The sequence below is a fragment of the Nerophis ophidion genome, linkage group LG03 (assembly GCF_033978795.1).
Source record: "Nerophis ophidion isolate RoL-2023_Sa linkage group LG03, RoL_Noph_v1.0, whole genome shotgun sequence".
NCBI classification, from domain to species: Eukaryota; Metazoa; Chordata; class Actinopteri; order Syngnathiformes; family Syngnathidae; genus Nerophis; species Nerophis ophidion.
Window position 1 is genome coordinate 77,707,746 of NC_084613.1, and position 20,520 is coordinate 77,728,265.

The following is a 20,520-nucleotide window of genomic DNA, read 5'->3' on the forward strand; positions in this document are numbered from 1 at the left end:
GCTGCACAAGCCACAAGGACCTGCTCGGTTCAGATCCCACATCACGGCAAGGAAAATCTAAACCCAATAGGATTACAATGAGAAATCTTGGAAAGGACCGCAGATGTTTACATGACAGCTTTAAAAAAAAAAATCCGATAATTGGGGACCCGATAAAAGTGTTAAAAAAAGGTCACACATTTAAAAAAAACAATATTTTACACTTCTCGTTGTCTTGTTCTGCTTTGAAAAGACTTCCAAAGGTCTTCCTGATATTTTTCATGGGAGATCCCGGAAGGATTGTAAAAATAGAATTGAATAAAAAGACTGAAAGTACAGCAGTACCTTAGGTTGTGAGTTTAATTGGTTCTGTGACGCGCCTCGTATCGTGAAAAACTCACCACCTATTGAGTCAGTTTAATTGGGGCTTGGCGCCCCCAAAAGAGGTTAATTGGGAACAGGTGGGTGCCATGATTGGGTATAAAAGCAGCTTCCATGAAATGCTCCGTCATTCACAAACAGGGTTGGGGCGAGGGTCAACACTTTGTGAACAAATTCGTGAGCAAATTGTCCAACAGTTTAAGAACAACATTTCTCAACCAGCTATTCCAAGGAATTTAGGCATTTTACCATCTACGGTCCGTAATATCATCAAAAGGTTCAGAGAATCTGGAGAAATCACTGCATTTAAGTGATGATATTACGGACCTTTGATCCCTCAGGTGGTACTGCATCAAAAAGCGACATCAGTGTGTAAAGGACATAACCACATGGGCTCAGGAACACTTCAGAAAACCATTTTCAGTTACTACATTCCGTCGCTACATCTGTAAGTGCAAGTTAAAACTCTACTACGCAAAGCGAAAGCCATTTATCAACAACACCCAGAAACGCTGCCGGCTTCGCTGGGCCTGAGGTCATCGAAAATGAACTGATGCAAATTTGAAAAGTGTTCTGTGGTCTGACTAGTCCACATCTCAAATCGTTTTTAGAAACTGTGGACATTGTGTCCTCCGGAACAAAGAGGAATTGTTATAGGTGCAAAGTTGAAAAACCAGCATGGATAACTTGCACATCTGTGAAGGCACCATTAATGCTGAAAGGTACATTTTAGAGCAAAATATGTTGCCATCCAAGCAACGTCTTTTTGATGAACGCCCCTGCTTATTTCAGCAAGACAATGCCAAGCCACATGTTACAACAGCGTGGCTTCATAGCAAAAGAGTGTGTGTACTAGACTGGCCTGCCTGTAGTCCAGACCTGTCTCCCATTGAAAATGTGTGACGCATTATGAAGCCTAAAATACCACAACAGAGACCCCGGACTGTTGAACAACTTAAGCTGTACATCAAGTAAGAATGGGACAGAATTCCACCTGAAAAGCTTCATAAATTACTCTCCTTAGTTACCGAACGTTTACTGAGTGTTGTTAAAAGGAAAGGCCATGTAACACACTGGTAAAAATGCCCCTGTGCCAACATTTTTTGCAATGTGTTGCTGCCATTAAATTCTCAGTTCGAACATCAAATATCTCGCCTTTGCAGTCTATTCCATTGAATATAAATTGAAAGGGATTTGCAAATCATTGTAGTCTGTTTTGATTTACGGATTACAAAACCTGCCAGACTTCACAGGTTTTGGGTTTTGTATATGGAGCATTTTCATTGTAGGAATCTAGTTCAAGTGAGTCGTACTTTACTCCCAAAGCATCTCGTTTTGGAATAGGAAGGAGGTTGCAGCGTAGTCGTCTAATGCCACCTGACATTTCATGCTCGGCCGCTGCTTGGCCAGCTATCATTCTGCATGGGTTGAAATAGAGAAGGAGTAAGAGGTCAGCTGTTGACTCTCACGAAAATAGGGAAGGATGGAGATGCACAGGAATGAGGCTAAAAAGTGGATATTGGACACACTCACAAACACACACACACGTACACACAAATACCTCTTGACAGGAGTTATGCTTGTGGCTATCCCACCTTGCGTATGCAAGACTCACCAGAGTCCATTTTTATTGCTCGGGTGGGCAACCCAAAATGTTGAAAGACCCATATGGGACCAAAAATATAAAAAAATAATCTGTCTTGAGCCAGAAAAAATGAAAAGCCTTATATAAGTCTTATAATGAAGACAACACATGATGTACTGTAAGTGTCTATATTAGCTATATAAGCCTACTATCAAAAAGACTTTGTTTCGCAAGCTGACACAAATCTTCGTTGACAGAAATGTTGAAATTTAACATTTATTTGACCCATTTTTACATTGGAAAATATTAATAAAACACAGGCTTCCCAAAGGGTGAGAGAACTCCTCTAAATGACTGTCTTAGAATGGCCAAAAGTATAGACTTGTGTGTCCAAGTTAAAGGAAATGGCAAGCTGTCTTCAACGAATGGATTCATAGCAATCTATGCAAGCTCGGTTACGTTTGCTGTGGTCTATAACGGCACAAACAATTACTTACCATGTAACAACCGACTTACCATGGATTGATTAACGTGGACCCCGACTTAACAAGTTGAAAAACGTATTGGGGTGTTACCATTTAGTGGTCAATTGTACGGAATATGTACTGTACTGTGCAATCTACTAATAAAGGTTTCAATCAATCAGAAATGAAGGTAATATTGCATAGAGATATGTCATGAGAAATGCAGATATAAATTAAATACACAAACGACATAGGAAATTAAATGAGCTCAAATATACCTACAAGTGAGGCATGATGATGCAATACGTACGTAAAGTTAGCCTAAATAGCATGTTAGCACCAATTAGCTTGCAGTTGACCAGTGACCAAATATTCTTGATTAGTATATATTTGTACCATGAATTGATTTACATGATTTAAACAACTTGAAAAACTTATTCGGGTGCTACCATTTAGTGGTCAATTGTACGGAATATGTACTGTACTGTGCAAACTACTAATAAAAGTTTCAATCAATCAATCAATCAATCAAAAGCACTCCATACGAGTCAAAAACATCAACAAAGCTCACCTTTGTGCATTAATGCACAGCATAAAAAGTTTGGTGGCCAAAAATGAGACAAAAAAAATGAATGGCAAAAAATACGTCTTTTTGTGGCATCATTGAGGAAAGTTAAATGTAAACAAACCACGGTGAGTTCAAGGACCGCCAAAATTAGTAGGACAAAACGGCGCTCGCCAAATACTCTCATCAGAGAAGCATGTTTAATATAAACAGTGGGATTTCTAACAATTATGCGGGTTTTTGTCATGTTATCCTCCACCAGAAACCATATTAAAACAAAAATATGTTTTTTTTCCCCCCATCTTTTTCCATTTTCATACATTTTTTAAAATGTTCCAGGGAGCCACTAGGGCGGTGCTAAAGACATGCGGTTCTAGAGCTCTAGCATGAGCTTTCAGTCATTGGGTCTGATGGCTGATAATCATTATGTTAAAATGGAGGGGGGAAATGTGCAACCTTCCACTGTTGCTTTGAGGAGATGTTACTAACACATGTTACGCATGTAACCCACGGCGACAACCTGCTGATCGGCATACATGACAAATGACAAATACATGACAAATCGTATTTGGTCAAGAAATAAACTATTCCAGAACTGAAACATACATCCTATCAAGTAGATACTGGATTGAGACCATCACTCTAATAATATCTGCTTGTCCATATTATCACCTAATTCAACGGATAACCAGAATAACACACATGTTCCGATCTACGGTTTTATGCTACCCATTCCGATACGATCATCCATAGGTGAAATTGGCCATACCAATACCGATCAAATGCATCAACTGTGCATTTCTCTATGTATTTATGCTGAGTGACAGTTTAACAATCTCCAAACAATGTTCAAACGAGTTTATATTTAATTTTTTTAAATCAAAACAAAGTCAATAGTACATTGTGGAGGGGGGCGTGGTCGGCGCGCCTCCTGCGGGAATGGAGCGTGTATGGCCGGGCTTCGAAGCCCAGCTGACAGGTGAGTAGATTGCCCAGCTGGGACTGATTATCTAATCACCTGTCGCATTTATCAGCAGCGGCCGACCCCATCACAGGTGAGACGGCGGCTCGGAGCAGAAGCACGGACACGGCTGACTGAAAAGTCCTGCACCCTGGTGTATATGCTGAGAAAGACTTCCTCAAACCTGTATACCGGGCTCCAGACAATTTATCAGCCTCAGGAGAACCCCACCCCACACGATTTACATAAACAGTAACTAAACAAAAGTAAACACTACTACTAGGGATGTCCGATAATATCGGGCTGCCGATATTATCGGCCGATAAATGCTTTAAAATGTAATATCGGAAATTATCGGGATCGGTTTCAAAAAGTAAAATTTAAGACTTTGTAAAACGCTGATGTGTCCACGGACGTATCGAGAAGTACAGACCATCAATAAACCTTAAAGGCACTGCTTTTACGTACCAGCCCAGTCACATGACATCTACGGCTTTTCACACACAAGTGAATGCAAATCATACTTGGTCAACATCCATACAGGTCACACTGAGGGTGGCCGTATAAACAACTTTGCCACTGTTACAAATATGCGCCACACTGTGAACCCACACCAAACAAGAATGCCAAACACATTTCGGGAGAACATCCGTACCGTAACACAACATAAACACAACAGAACAAATACCCTGAACCCCTTGCAGCACTAACTCTTCCGGGACGCTACAATATACACCCCCTCAACCTCCTCATGCTCTCTCAGGGAGAGCATGTCCCAAATTCCAAGCTGCTGTTTTGAGGCATGTTAAAAAAAATAATGCACTTTGTGACTTTAATAATAAATACGGCAGTGCCATAACTTGAGTTGATTTATTTTGGAAAATCTTGTTACATTGTTTAATGCATCCAGCGGGGCATCACAACAAAATTAGGCATAATAAAGTGTTAATTCCACGACTGTATATATCGGTATCGGTTGATATCGTAATCAGTAATTAAGAATTGGACAATATCGGATGCAAAAAAGCCATTATCGGACTTTTTTTAACTAATACTACTCTTTTAAATCCTGTTTTTTTGCCTTCAAAGTCCTCCTGTGTCCATAGTGTAATTCCCTAAGTTTGTAAACATTAACAAACACAACTGCAAGCAGATTTTGTGAAAAATATCGATCTAATCACTCTCGTTTTGATCATATACTGATACTGCCCTCTGTATCAACATTACCAAAGTGTGGATCGATCCGCCATCCTCTTACATACAACATCTTTTACATTATACTCTCTCTAACTTCTGTTCGTCCATGACTTCATAATAGCTGCTTACTTTCTTTCCATCTACACTTCTTAAATTTTATAAAACACTGATCCTTGGGTGTTGTGAAAAGCTAGCTTAGCGATTAATGGTATATCTCGGTTGGTAAAGTGGCCTTGCCAGCAACTTGAGGGTTCCAGGTTCGATCCCCGCTTCCGCCATCCTAGTCACTGCCGTTGTGTCCTTGGGCAAGACGCTTTACCCACCTGCTCCCAGTGCCACCCACACTGGTTTAAATGTAACTTAGATATTGGGTTTCACAATGTAAAACGCTTTGAGTCACTAGAGAAAAAGCGCTATATAAATATAATTCACTTCACTTCACTTAGCTATTAGCATTGTCTGGTCGTGTCTCGCTCTTGAAGTGTAACATGTTTTACCTCGTCCTCCAGTGATAGCGGTACTTAAGACACTTGTAAATGCAATTATTTTCCGTAATGGAGGTGATTATCAATAGCTTAGGTGAGAGACTTAATTAGCTGCTAGCTACATGCTTCAAAATAAATAAGTGTCAGCCAGAGTGGATTGGCATTTGTGATCCGCATTGAAAAGAAATGGCGATAACATACTTTTAATTTATTTTGATGCATGTTTTGCACTAAACGTACTCAATTGGAATTAAATTGTTTAATATTTTTTTGTGCAAATGAACACATTTAACATAATAAATCATACATTCGCAAACGTTTTCATAACATGGTCACTACTGCCTACTTTGTCTTGTTATATTCTTATTTTACTGTTACATTGTTATTCCCATTGTTTTTATTCTTTTTGTAATATTTCTCTATTTTGTTTCCTTTTAAACCCCATTATTTACTTTTTACTTTTTTCTTTAAATTGATCTCAACTCTGTACACTGCTGCTGGAATTTTAATTTTCCTGAAGGAACTCTCCTGAAGGAATCAATAAAGTACTATCTATCTATCTATCTATCTATCTATCTATCTATCTATCTATCTATCTATCTATCTATCTATCTATCCATCTATCTATCTATCTATCTATCTATCTATCTTCCTGACATAACTCAGGCCAGGATTCAAACCCAGCATCATTTTTACAGGGGGACAATGACTGGTACTCAAATTTGCTATTATATATTTTTATCGGTGACGGAGCAGAAAGGGGCTAAGACAGGGCTGTGGACCTAATTTTTGCTCAGGGGCCACAAGGAGGAATATCTGTTCATAAGTGGTAAAATCATGGCATGATAACTTAAAAATAAAGACAACTTTCAGATTGTTTTCTTTGTTTAAAAATTGACCAAACACTTTCTGAAAATGTAAAAATCATGTTGTTGTTTTTTATACCGATATATTGCGGTTAACAGTCTATCTTTATTTTTGGTCATGTATACTTTCTGAATAAATTATGTGATTAGTCAAATAGGCCTTCCAGTTTTAAGTATGACATGAAATGTACAGATAATCAAAAGCATTTTGGAAGGTATAAATGGGTATAAACGTAAGTATGTATGAAGTATTGACACAAGGGCGCATAGCTCCACCCCCTCTAAAGTCAGGGAATACAAAGATGTGCTTTTGCGACCTCCAGTGGACACATTTAGAACTGCAGGTTCTTTTGTTCAAAAATACATGTTTGTGGGCCTGATCCGGCCCGCGGGCCGTACCTTTGACACCCCTGGCCTAAGAGTAACTCTGCTGTACAATCTCAAATAAAATACCCTGTCTTTCGTTATGGACATTTTATATGCACTTACTGAGAATACAATTGTTGTAGAAACAAGTGACAAAAAGTATGTTCCGTCATTTTTCTTCGATGCTCGATGGCAATTCAAACCATCATTTATGTCACCACTTGACCACAGCTGGAGAAATACTCTACAGAAACCCACTCGCACACTGCTGGGCATTGAAACAGCTCAATTTGTCACTAGTGTACAAAAATCACTATTGTTTGGCGCATTTAAAAATCAATAAACTCGCATCGGACCTGGTACTGTCAAAAGTAAAATAATTGTAAAAAAATATATATATTTGAACTCACAACTTGTAGTTGGTTGATTTGAGTGGAAGTGACATTATATGTGCCTAATCCACGTTTTGCTCTGCTACTTTGTTGGTTAAAAAAAAGCAAGTACCGCTTATTTCTCCGCTGGCCGGGTATGGCTCGGGTGCAACTTTCTGCTTTTGTAAATCACAACTTGTTTTTGGATACCTGTGAGTGACAAGTGAGTATCTAATCACAGTCACGTTCAACGTAAGGCTACTGTTAACAACTTGTGATCTGATCGGCTATTGCAACTGAGTAAACTGCACAGCCGCCGCTAGCGTTGGGTCAGAAGGCCTCCGGCAGAATTCATGCAGCGTTGGCAACAAGCTTGCTGGAATTCTGATTGGATAAAAGCTCCAATTTAAAGTTCAAGTGCCTATGATTGTCACACACACACTAGGTGTGGTGAAATGTGTCCTCTGCATTTGATCCATCCCCTTGTTCATCCCATGGGAGGTGAGGGGAGAAGTGGGCACCAGCGGTGACCGAGCCCAGTAATAATTTTTGGTGATTCAAACCCCAATTCCTACCCTTGATGCTGAGTGCCAAGCAGGGAGGTAATGGGTCCCAATTTTTTTTATAGCCTTTGGTATGACTCGGCCAGGGTTTGAACTCACAACCTACCAATCTGAGGGCAGACACTGGAGCCTAATATAATATGAAGAGAATATGATAAATAATTTTATATATGTATGGAAAGTCTATTGAAAATAAATTGCACTTTTATAAATTAAAGGCCTACTGAAACCCACTACTACCCACCTCGCAGTCTGATAGTTTATATATCAATGATGAAATATTAACATTGCAACACATGCCAATACGGCCTTTTTAGTTTACTAAATTACAATTTTAAATTTCCCGCGGAGTTTCCTGTTGAAAACGTTGCGGAATGATGACGAGTATGATGACGCGTGTTTGTGACGTTATTGGTTGGAAGGGACATATTAGCGGCTAAAAGTCGTCTCTTTTCATTGCATAATTACACAGTATTCTGGACATCTGTGTTGCTGAATCTTTTGCAATTTGTTCAAATAATAATGAAGAAGTCAAAGTAGAAAGATGGAGGTGGGAAGCTTTAGCCTTTAGCCACACAAACACGCGGTGTTTCCTTGTTTAAAATTCCCGGATGTGAAGCTTTACTATGGATCAGAGCGGTCAAGCGAACATGGATCCCGACCACTTGTCAACCTGCAGGTTTCGGTGAGAAAATTGTGGTAAAAAGTCGCCTCTTCCCGGAGATCAGCGGAGCTTCTGTCCTGCTGCAGCTTCGTGACTTCTCTCAGAGACTGGTGTCAACACACCCGTGGACACACCCCTCTGACTATCAGGTACTATTTAACTCACTAAAACACTAGCAACACAATAGAAAGATAAGGGATTTCCCAGAATTATCCTAATAAATGTGTCTAAAAACATCGTAATTGCTCCCAATGCAATTGCCTTTTTTTTCCTAGTCCTTCACTCTAAATTTCCTCATCCACGAATCTTTCATCCTTGCTCTATTTAATGGGGAAATTGTCGCTTTCTCGGTCCGAATAGCTCTTGCTGCTGGAGGCTCACATTATAAACAATGTGAGGATGTGAGGAGCCCTCACACCGGTGACGTCATCGTCTGCTACTTCCGGTAAAGGCAAGGCTTTTTTTATTAGCGACCAAAAGTTGCGAACTTTACCGTCGATGTTCTCTACTAAATCCTTTCAGCAAAAAATGGCAATATCGCAAAATGATGAAGTATGACACATAGAACGGACCTGCTATCCCCGTTTGAATAAGAAAATCTCATTTCAGTAGGCCTTTAATGACCGTGATTGGCCTAGTGCAGGGGTCGGGAACCTTTTTGGCTGAGAGAGCCATGAAAGCCAAATATTTCATATCATATTTTTTAAAACTGAATACAACTAAATGCGTGCATTTTTAAGTAAGACCAACATTTTTAGAGTATAATAAGTCTCTTCTTCTTTTTAATAACATTGTTATTCTGAAGCTAACCAATAATAAATAAAATGTCATATCTGTTGATCATGTTTTTGTTTGGCCATGTGCTGTTTGTCCTTTGGACTCTTTAAGTTCCCTGTTTTTTTCCACTCCCTTGTCTGGTTTCCTTGGTTACTCATTTTGTCCACCTGTCTCTGGTGGACAAAACGCCCGCTCACCTGCTTCCCGGCCACTAATCAGAGGCAGTATTTAAGCTTGTCTTTGCCAGTCAGTCGCCCTGTGCTGACTTGTTTCATGCCTTGCCATAGTTTCGTGCTTCATGCCATGCCAAGTAAGTTTTGTTTGATTTATGTTCTTAGTCTGTTTATGCGTTCGCTTTGTTCTTTAGCCCAAGTTGTGCCTCCGCTGTGAGCGATTTTTGTTTGTATATTTTTTTAGTTAAGACTAAATCATGTTTTTACCTAAATGCCATGTCCCGAGTAGTCTGTCTGCCTTCCTGGGAGAACGACCCCCATCGTGACATAAAATACTTCTTACCATTAATGCAACTTCTTGAACAGGTGCGGTAGAAAACGGATGGATGGATATAAATTCATGAGAATGTTTTATATTTTGCACGTTATTTTTAGCACTGTGATTACCAGCGAAATTATTCATAATTATCGCGTTGAGCAATGTCAGCTAAGATTTATCTGAGAGCCAGATGCAGTCATCAAAAGAGCCACATCTGGCTCTAGAGCCATAGGTTCCCTACCCCTGGCCTAGTGGTTAGAGTGTTAGGTTGTGAGTTCAAACCCAGGCCGAGTCATACCAAAGACTATGAAAATTGGGACCCATTACCTCCCTGTTTGGCACTCAGCATCAAGGGTGGGAATTGGGGGTTAAAAATCACCATAAATGACTCCTGGGCGCGGCCACCGCTGCTGCTCACTGCTCCCCTCACCTCCCAGGGGGTGATCAAGGGTGATGGGTCAAATGCAGAGATTAAAATTATTGGTAATTTAGCTTTATTTATGTTTTGCCAGCAGTGAAGGCCTTGCTGTCCTCACTTTATCTCATTTCAGATAGTCTTCCACTCAGCGGATGTCGCTGGACGCTACGCCAGTGGTCCCAATGCAAGTGGAATTCAATTGTTTAGTTCCAAAAACAAACTGTTCATAAAAGTCGGTTCTGATGTTTATTCCTGCTCAAAGGCAATCCAAACAACACCTGTGGCCCCCGCAAGGTCGGACGATGAAGATGATAACGGGCCCCTTTCTTGCAATCTCACCTCTCCTTCAGCACATCCCCCTGTCCCCTCCTTCCTCACCCACTTCCCTCCCCCAGCTGTGCACATACCCACCCAAATGCAATGCATCCACCCCATAGTGCACTAAAAAAATGTTTTAAAGCATAGAAAATAAGCAAGCACACACTCAAGACAGCTGTGAGGAAACATAGCATGGATGATGCTGCAGGCCGAGTCCATGGCAGCTTTATGGAGGTGAAATTGTGACAGCTCCCGTTTGGCCAATTTGATCTGCGGCGAGGAATAATCCACAAAGCCGGCAGACAGGCCTCCATGCTGCAGCGGCCATAAAAAGCAGCATAGTTTGCATGCTTTTACTGTCTAAAAATAAAAATAGCCACATGCATGGAGGCACGACACCTGCTATATGGGCGTGAAGTCAAAATGAAGAAAAAGAAGAAGAAAAAAAAGCATCCAGTGTGCAAGATGCATCCCGAACGTGTCCCCCAACCTTCATAATGACATACCTCCGTGAAGAACGCCTCCATGCCGCTCGGTCTGTCCGCCCCAGAAGACGCGCGCCGGGCCCCGGCAGAGCGCACACGCTGGCTCCGGTCGCCGGTGCGCAAACGTCGGCGTGTTTTAGCCCGAATGTGCCGCTGCCGCGTCCCATTCACAGCGCCGTCATCAGCCTCATCTTCGTCCTCCTCCTCCTCCTCCTCCAAGTGACTGGGCTAAATGCCACATGTGAGCCACAAATCCACGGAAGGAGGGGGGGCAAGGGGCGAAAAAATGTCCACGATTGGCTGCTTTTTTGGTGGTTCCGTGTCTGTGATGGTTGAGGACGAGCTGGACGCTGTTGCTGCTCCGTGCACGCCGTTGGAGGATGGGACGGGATGCATACACACACACACACGCACACACACACACACCCACACACACACACACACACACACACACACACACACACACACACACACATTCTTGTATTTGTTACCTTCTTGAGACCTCCAAAAAATGCCTACCTGTTTAGGACCACCCTTTCTAGATATCAATCAATCAGTCAATGATTATTTATATAGCCCTAAATCACAAGTGTCTCAAAGGGTTGCACAAACCACAACACAAACCACAACGACATCCTCGGTAGAACCCACATAAGGGCAGGGAGAATTCACACCCAGTGGGACGTCGGTGACAATGATGACTATGAGAAACCTTGGAGAGGACCGCATATGTAAATAAAAACAAGTAAGCATTTATCCATCCTCACCTATGGTCATGAGCTTTGGGTCATGACCGAAAGGATAAGATCACGGGTACAAGCGGCCAAAATGAGTTTCCTCCGCCGTGTGGCGGGGCTCTCCCTTAGAGATAGGGTGAGAAGCTCTGCCATCCGGGAGGAACTCAAAGTAAAGCCGCTGCTCCTCCACATCGAGAGGAGCCAGATGAGGGGGTTCGAGCATCTGGTCAGGATGCCACCCGAACGCCTCCCTAGGGAGGTGTTTTAAGCACGTCCGACCGGTAGGAGGCCGCTGGGAAGACCCAGGACACGTTAGGAAGACTATGTCTCCAGGCTGTCCTGGGAACGCCTCAGGATCCTCCGGGAGGAGTTGGACGAAGTGGCTGGGGAGTGGGAAGTATAGGCTTCCCTGCTTATGCTGCTGCCCCCGCGACCCGACTTCAGATAAGCAGAAGAAGATCCATTTTCTAACACTTGTCCCCTTTTGGGGTCGCGGGGGGTTGCTGGAGCCAATGTCAGCTGCATTCGGGCGGAAGGAGGGGTACGCCCTGGACAAGTCGCCACCTCATCGCAGGGCCAACACAGATAGACAGACAACATTCACACTCACATTCACACACTAGGGCCAATTTAGTGTTGCCAATCAACCTATCCCCAAGTGCATGTCTTTGGAAGTGGGAGGAAGCCGGAGTACCCGGAGGGAACCCACGCAGTCATGGGGAGAACATGCAAACTCCACACAGAAAGATACCGAGCCAGGGATTGAACCCAGGACTACTCAGGACCTTTGTATTTTGAGGCAGATGCACTAACCCCTCCACCACAGTGCTGCCCCATTTATTATTATTTTTTTTTTTTTGTAATTGGTTATTTATCTTTATTATTTACTCCAAGTTATTATATGGACTCAGGATCTGCCTCCCAGCTGCTGGGTCACTGCCACACCAGAGTATTTTTGGAGAGACCGGAGGAGATGCAGATGAAGAGACAGGGCTGCGGAGCTGGCGCTGAGCGCCGGAACGGACAGTCTTCACAGTGTCTTGGCTGAATGATCAGGTATCGGACACCTTGGTCTCCTTGGACGTATCCTCGCTCATCCATGCGGACTGGACACTGGCCGAGAGTTGGTTGGTAGCCGAGAGTGGGGTCGGATCTCTTGATTGCTTTGTTGGGTCTGCTCCACCCCAGCAGACGATGGCGTGGAACACCGCAGAGGCCACCACAGTGTACATGTTTATTTTAGTTTTTTTTTCATAGCTGTATGTAGAAGTGGCTGGTTGCATCAGCTCTGCTCTTTTAATGTCTTTAATGTCCTTTGTTTTCTTTCATGTTTGATGGTTCCCTCTTACACACATGTAAAAGGGATGTGTGCTATGGCTCCTTCCATCAGTGAGAGCTTCGAATGGTTGACCAAATACTTATTTTCCACCATAATTTACAAATAAATTCTTTAAAATTCCTACAATGTGAATTCCTGGATTTTTTTTTTCACATTCTGTCTCTCACAGTTGAAGTGTACCTATGATGAAAATTACAGACCTCCGTCATCATTTTAAGGGGGACAACTTGCACAATCGGTGGCTGACTAAATACTTTTTTGCCCCACTGTACTTCTTAGCATAAGAAGACACAATTTATGAATTAAATCTAAAAGGAGAATGAAAACGACAAAAAAACAGGCCAGTTGTGTTTATCAAATTCATCAGTTGGAAATAAAAAGACTAACAAACATAAACCAATGGAGAAAAACAGGGGTTGCCTGTATTTTCTTCTTAGTATTGAGTCCAATTGCATCCAAGAGGAGACTGAGGGCAGCAAGATACGCACTGAATTCATCAGTCTCCAGAAGACACACTGGAAAATACTGATGGAAGTGAATGATTTTTTTCTGTATTTAATTCTCGGTTTTATCCAAGAGGAGACTGAGGGCAGCAAGATACGCACTGAATTCATCATTCTCCAGAAGACATACTGGAAAATGCTGATGGAAGGGAATTATTTTTTTCTGTATTTAATTCTCGGTTTTATCCAAGAGGAGACTGAGGGCTACACCGCCATGACAGCAGCAATAAGATGCGTGCATGTGTCCACAGAACATCAACAAAGTGACCACTTCAGCCATGAAGTGATGTCTAAATCAGCCATAAGGAGCGAGCAGTCCGCAGGAGGGCTAATTATTCTCAATGATCGCTCAGAAAAAAGGCTCCGCCCCCTCAACTGGCAGCTCGCCCCCCCTGTGGGGTGAAAAATGAAACTGTGTGACTCCAACAGGACAAATTTGACATGGCATTAAAAAAACATACACGGTCCCCAAAGACACGACTTTGTCCAAATGCAGTAAAGAAGCAGACAGATGGTTAATGTGCAGAGTGTTCATGAGTCCGTGTGCACTTGGTGTGGGTCGAAGTCTGTCGCCCCAATGCTCCCTTTATGAGCGCCGGGCTGCAGGAGCCAGGTGCAGCCGCCACTGTCGGCCCAGCAGGGTGAGGCCTCTTTGGGGTGCGGCTTTGTGAAAGCTCAGCCTCCTCCTCCCTTGAGCCCTGGAGGTAAAAATGGGGCCTTCTGTACACTTATTATGTATGTGCCTCCCATCTTCCACAACAGCGCGGCCTCTCTTTTTTTGTTGTTGTTAGGCATACAGGAATAGACAAACTATCTTCGATGGAGGAGGAATAAACCCCTATTTATTGAAAATATACATTTTTATGACATTTAGATCACTGCGTGGAGGGACCCCCCGTTTTGCATGAAGAAGCACATGCAGGATGTCAATTGATGAATGACAGGACTTTTCATGCATATGTTTTCCCAACCCCTTACTGCTCCGTCACTAATAAGACTATAATGGGAACTTTCCCCGGAGATCCTCACTATAAGATTAGATAGCACTTTATTTATTCCGTCAGGAGAGTTCCTTCAGGAAAATTTAAATTTTCAGCACAATCCCATTCAAGTTTAGACAAACATTACAGGGAGACAGAACAGGATCGCTGACGGGTCTGCCGGCTTCCAGCGCCCCTTACAAAAAAGATGAGATAAAGGTAAACAAAGTGGGGGGGTGGGGGGTGGGGGGGGGGGGGGAATAGAAGATTAAAATAAAATAAAAAAAATCGGTCTTAGCCTGGGCCCTGGAGCGGAGGTGCAGACTGAGGCCAAGGGGAAAAAGAAAAAAAACTCATAGCCATGGTACACATCCCTCTTCCATGTGTGTAAGAGTGAAACATCAAACATCAACTATCAACATCAACATAACTGGTGGCTCGCTACAATAGTACGAGTCTTGGAAGGCGGTGGTTCCTGATTCGATATCCAGTCGGAAGGTTGGCATATTTTAATTATGTCTCTATCATAAAGTTGCCATACATTTGTTTAATTACAAAACATTGTAAAACAAAGTTGGTAAAGGGGCATATTTACCACAGTGTTACATGATTTTTCCTTTTAACAACACTCAGTAAACGTTTGGGAACTGAGGAGACCAATTTTTGAAGCTTTTCAGGTGGACTTCTTTCCCATTCTTGCTTGATGTTAAGTTGTTCAACAGTCCGGGGTCTCCGTTGTGGTATTTTAGGCTTCATAATGTCAGGTAGAGTTTGTGACGAACCCTAAGATGCAGAGAAGGCGACAGGCATTGTGCAAGAAAACAATTTAATGTCCACGTATATAAAAATAAAGAAGAAACACAAATCAGAATTTGGGAGGACAAACTAGAAACAGGGATCCTATTTAGGCTAGCTGTATGTACATATTGCATCATGATGCCTCATTTGTAGCTATATTTGCATCCAGCCTTTTGCTCCACCCACATTTAATGCCAAACAAACACTTACCAATCGTTGGTTCGAAGGCGATCGGAGAATTCGTCCCAGCTTCCTCCCGTGCCGCTGTCTGTCGTGATATGGCTCAATAGCTTCAGCTTCTTCTTCAATTTCGTTTTCGCTACCTGCCTCCACACTCCAACCATCCGTTTCAATACATGCGTAATCTGTTGAATCGCTTACGGCGCTGAAATCCGAGTCTGAATCCGTGCTAATATCGCTATAACCTTCTGTGGTATCAGCCATGTTTGTTTCTGTGTGGTCACGCTGTGACGTCACAGGGTAATGGATGGGTGGATATAACGACGGTTAAAATCAGGCACTTTGAAGTCGTTTTTCGGGATATTGCGTGATGGGTAAAATTTTGAGAAAAACTTTGAAAAATAAAATAAGCCACTGGGAACTGATTTTTTTATTGGTTTTGACCCTTCAGAAATTGTGATAATGTTCCCCTTTAAGGCAGTGGTACCCAACCGCCGGGCCGCGGCCCGGTACCGGGTCGTGGCCCGATTGGTACCAGGCCGCAAAATAATTTTTTTATTATTTTTTATTTTTTTAAAAATGAAATAAAATAAAAAATTAAAAAAATATATTATTATTTTTTAATTAAATCAACATAAAAATCACAATATAGACTTACAATTAGTGCACCAAACACAAAATCCTCCCTTTTTCATGACAAAAACGTCCCTTTTTCATGACAAAGTAAAAAAAAAAAAAAAGAACTCCCCCCCCCCCCGGCCCGCGGGACAAATTATTAAGCGTTGACCGGTCCGCGGATACAAAAAGGTTGGGGACCACTGCTTTCAAGGGTGAAGGTTTCAGGTGAGAAAGGAAGTTAAAAGTGGTGCCTTACAATATTGTTGTCTGGGTGGAAATCGGGAGAAATTCGGGAGAATGATTGCCGGGAGGGGCACTGAAATTCGGGAGTCTCCCGGGAAAATCGGGAGGGTTGGCAAGTATGAATAAAGTTGACTTTGGAATATTCAGGAGCAAGTAAAGTTCACGACTAGATTTGTTGCACAGGTGGCATCCAATGACAGTTCCAAGCTGGAAATCACTGAGAGCTGCCCATTCTTTCACAAATGTTTATAGAAACAGTCTCCATGCCTAAGTGCTTGATTTTATACTCCGGGCCAAGTGATTAGGACACCCGATTCTCATCATTTGGATGGGCGGCCAAACACTTTTGGCAATATAGTGTATTTTACACTGACAACCATGCAAAGCACAAAATCCTCTGCCACACTTCCTGTATGACCTGCACCCAGCTAAAAACATCACCCGACTGGTACTCCCGGATGCATAGAGCAAAGGCAATCAACATATTCCCCTGGAGGTCTGCATAGAAGTCAATAGCCTAAATACCACGGCTGTGCAGATTTTGCCGGGAAAATCCCCAGAGTGAAAAAAAAAAAAGGACGGGGGAGGAGGGGAGGCGAGTGGCTCGGGGGCTGCTGTTGTTAATAATTACATGGCCAAAAGCCACCGGCCCCAAAACAACTCATGCAAATGTGCAGCGCACACGCACGCACACAGTTAGATTCTCATTACCATGACAACAGGGTGACCTCGCTCTCTTTTTGGATTGATACTTTACTGAGCGTACAGAACAGAACTCTGCTTTGTCATCTCTTAAATTCACTCTCTCCTTCACCTCTCCTCCTCCACTTACCCTGACGCTGCAAGTGTGTGTGTGTGTGTGTGTGTGTGTGTGTGTGCTGCTCTTTCAGACAGACACTCACAGGCCGCATCATTAGGTACACCAGATCCAATACAAAAAAAAGGCTGCAATTTTAGCAATATTATTCTGCTTTTTCTGAAATTCTGCAAATGCGTGGTTACGGACGACAATAACTTATCCCAACAGGCAATCTAGGTGACGTGTTGATGGTGCCGCAGTCGTTAGCTTCTTTTTACACTTGTACAGCAATCAACTATGTACAAACCCCGAAACCAGTGAAGTTGGCACATTGTGTAAATGGTAAATAAAAACAGAAAAATCCTTTTCAACTTATATTCTATTGAATGGACTGCAAAGACGAGATAATTAACGTTCGAACTTGAAAACTTTTTAGTTTTTTGCAAACACTAGCTCATTTGGAATTTGTTGGAGGTTGATTGGCTGTGATTAATAATGAATGACGTTGAATAAAAAAGCGATCGTCGTGATGCATTGACCAAAATACGTAAATATTAAAGTATAATATACAGCAAGTAGAGCATAGTAAATAAGTCAAATATACAATCTGGCCGTGAGTGTGAATCTTGTCTGTCTGTTTGTGTTGACCCTGCGATGAGGTGGCGACTTGTCCAGGGTGTACACCGCCTTCCGCCCGATTGTAGCTGAGACAGGCACCAGCGCCCCCCGCGACCCCAAAGGGAATAAGCGGTAGAAGATGGATGGATGGATGGAATTTGATGCCTGCAACATGTTTCAAAAAAGCTGACACAAGTGGCAAAAAAAGACTGAGAAAGTTGAGGAATGCTCATCAAACACTTATTTGGAACATCCCACTGGTGAACAGGCTAATTGGGAACAGGTGGGTGCCATGATTGGGTATAAAAGAAACTTCCATGAAATGCTCAGTTATTTACAAACAAGGATGGGGCGAAGGTCACCACTTTGTGAACAAATGCGTGAGCAAATTGTCCAACAGTTCAAGAACAACATTTCTCAACAAGCTATTGCAAGGAATTTAGGGATTTCACCCTCTACGGTCTGTAATATCATCAAAAGGTTTAGAGAATCTGGAGAAATCACTGCACGTACGCAATGATATTACGGACCTTCGATCCCTCAGGCGGTACTGCATCAAAAAACGACATCGGTGTGTAAAGGATATCACCACAAGGGTTCAGGAACACCTAAGAAAACCCCTGTCAGTAACTACAGTTTTTCGCTATATCTGTAAATGCAATTTAAAACTCTACAATGCAAAGCGAAACCCATTTATCAACAACACCCGGAAATGCCTTCGGCTTTGCTGGGCCCGAGCTCATCTAAGAGGGACTGATGAAAAGTGCAACAGTGTTTTATGGTCTGATGAGTCCACATTTCAAATAGTTTTTGGAAACTGTGGACGTTGTGTCCTATGGAACAAAGAGGAAAAGACCCAACCGGATTGTTATAGGTGCAAAGTTGAAAAGCCGGCATCTGTGATGGTATGAGGGTGTATTAGTGCATTCAGTCACCTGCAATCAACGCACCTGATACTGATTAGAGGACCTGTCTTCTTAAGCCAGAGCAACCTGCTATCCTGGGCCAGAACGTAGCTACCTGTTTCTGTACAGTAGCTGAGATAGGCACCAGCGCCCCCCGCAACTCCAAAGGGAATAAGCAGTAGAAATGGACATTGTAGAAGGTTATGATTTATTTTAGCATAATTTTAGCTGTTTGCCAATGCTCCAAATCATAGAATTTCAATATTTTTGATTTAATAAATAAAGTGTTTGAATGTTCTCTACATCCAACATTATTTATTATTCTAGTGAATGAATGATGGTACTGCTTTTCAATTAACAGTTATGCAGTGTAAAAATGGCGGTAGATGTTAGGGTTAAAAAATTGGTAGTTTAGTCACCAGAGTTTTACTGTAAAAATACATGTGGTACTACTTTTTTATTTATAGTAATGTGCTGAAAAATAATAATAATAAAAAAACGACCATAGATTTTATTGTGGAAACTGGCATCTGAGTTGCCAGAATTCCATTGTAAAACAAAACTAATACCGATTTTTTTATTTACATTAATTTTGTGTAAAATACACCATAAAATCTACAGGTTTTTTTTTTACAGTGTACATATTTTATTGTTGTTCACGTTTCACACTTGTTGTATGACATTTCAGAATGTTAAAGATCCGACTTGAATTCTCCATGATGTCACCTGATCTGTATGACTCATCATTACACGCACACACACACACACACACACACACACACACACACACACACACACACACACACACACACACACACACACACTCACACACACACACACACACACACACACACACACACACACACACACACACACACACACACACACACACAGTATTACATCACATCTCTGAGGATAAAGAAGGTTATGTGGAGGTTTCCTTAAACACCATTTTAAATTATAGTTTAGATATCCAGACCATACTTGCTGAGCTGTGCATTCTATTTTTAAAACGGATTATAAATCAGATCAACCATTGTCCATAGGGCGCACTATACTATAACGACGCACGTACTGGAAGGCTGTGCTCGATTCCTCTGTCTGGACATACGATGACTTCATCCTGAGACCCATTTACGTACCCATCAGGCAGCATATTCAAACCCCCCCACACGTCCGAATATCTAATTCCCGACAGACAGTCGGGTAATTTAATCATCCCGCCGTGACAGTCTGGCAGAGTGCACACACTCCAACACACATGAACCATGACACAAATACTTGTTATACACATAGAGATCAAAGACATGGTAAGTTTTATACCTCATCCATCACTTAAAGAATTATTGACGAATGCATGGAGAATAAACTACCGACCTGATAAGACCTGGTAAGTCCAAAAATTAAAAGATATAATACAGTATTATCTGCTCATATATGCTACCTTGGCATTGTTTGAGCACACTGCAACTAGTCCTGGATAGTCCCAGTCTGTAGTGGGACTATCCAGCGTGTCGTGAGATACAGTCTGGTGTGTCGTGGGAGATTATGTAATTTCACCTAATTCCGCCCGATTGTAGCTGAGATAGGCGCCAGCGCCCCCCGCGACCCCGAAAGGGAATAAGCGGTAGAAAATGGATGGATGGATGGGGTTAAAAATATTTTTGGCAAACCACCACAAATAATGTGCCGTTGTTGAGTGTCTGTGCTGTCTAGAGCGCGGCAGAGTAACCGTGTAATACTCTTCCATATCAGTAGGTGGCAGCAGGTAGCTACCGTATTTTTCGGACTATAAGTCGCAGTTTTTTTCATAGTTTGGCCAGGGGTGCGACTTATACTCAGGAGCGACTTATGTGGGAAATT

At 42.2% G+C, this 20,520-nt stretch overlaps 1 protein-coding gene across 1 annotated transcript in view; it reads right to left on the reverse strand.

Moving 5' to 3' along the window:
- The window catches only part of myo10l1 (myosin X, like 1), a 135,198-nt gene extending 123,914 nt beyond the window's left edge, over positions 1-11,284 (reverse strand). Inside the window, exon 1 of the mRNA XM_061896116.1 lies at positions 10,959-11,284. Within this exon, the coding sequence (XP_061752100.1) occupies positions 10,959-10,979 (21 nt within the window). The 5' untranslated portion in view covers positions 10,980-11,284. The remainder of the gene's footprint in view (positions 1-10,958) is intronic.
- Between the last annotated feature and the right edge of the window lie 9,236 nt (positions 11,285-20,520).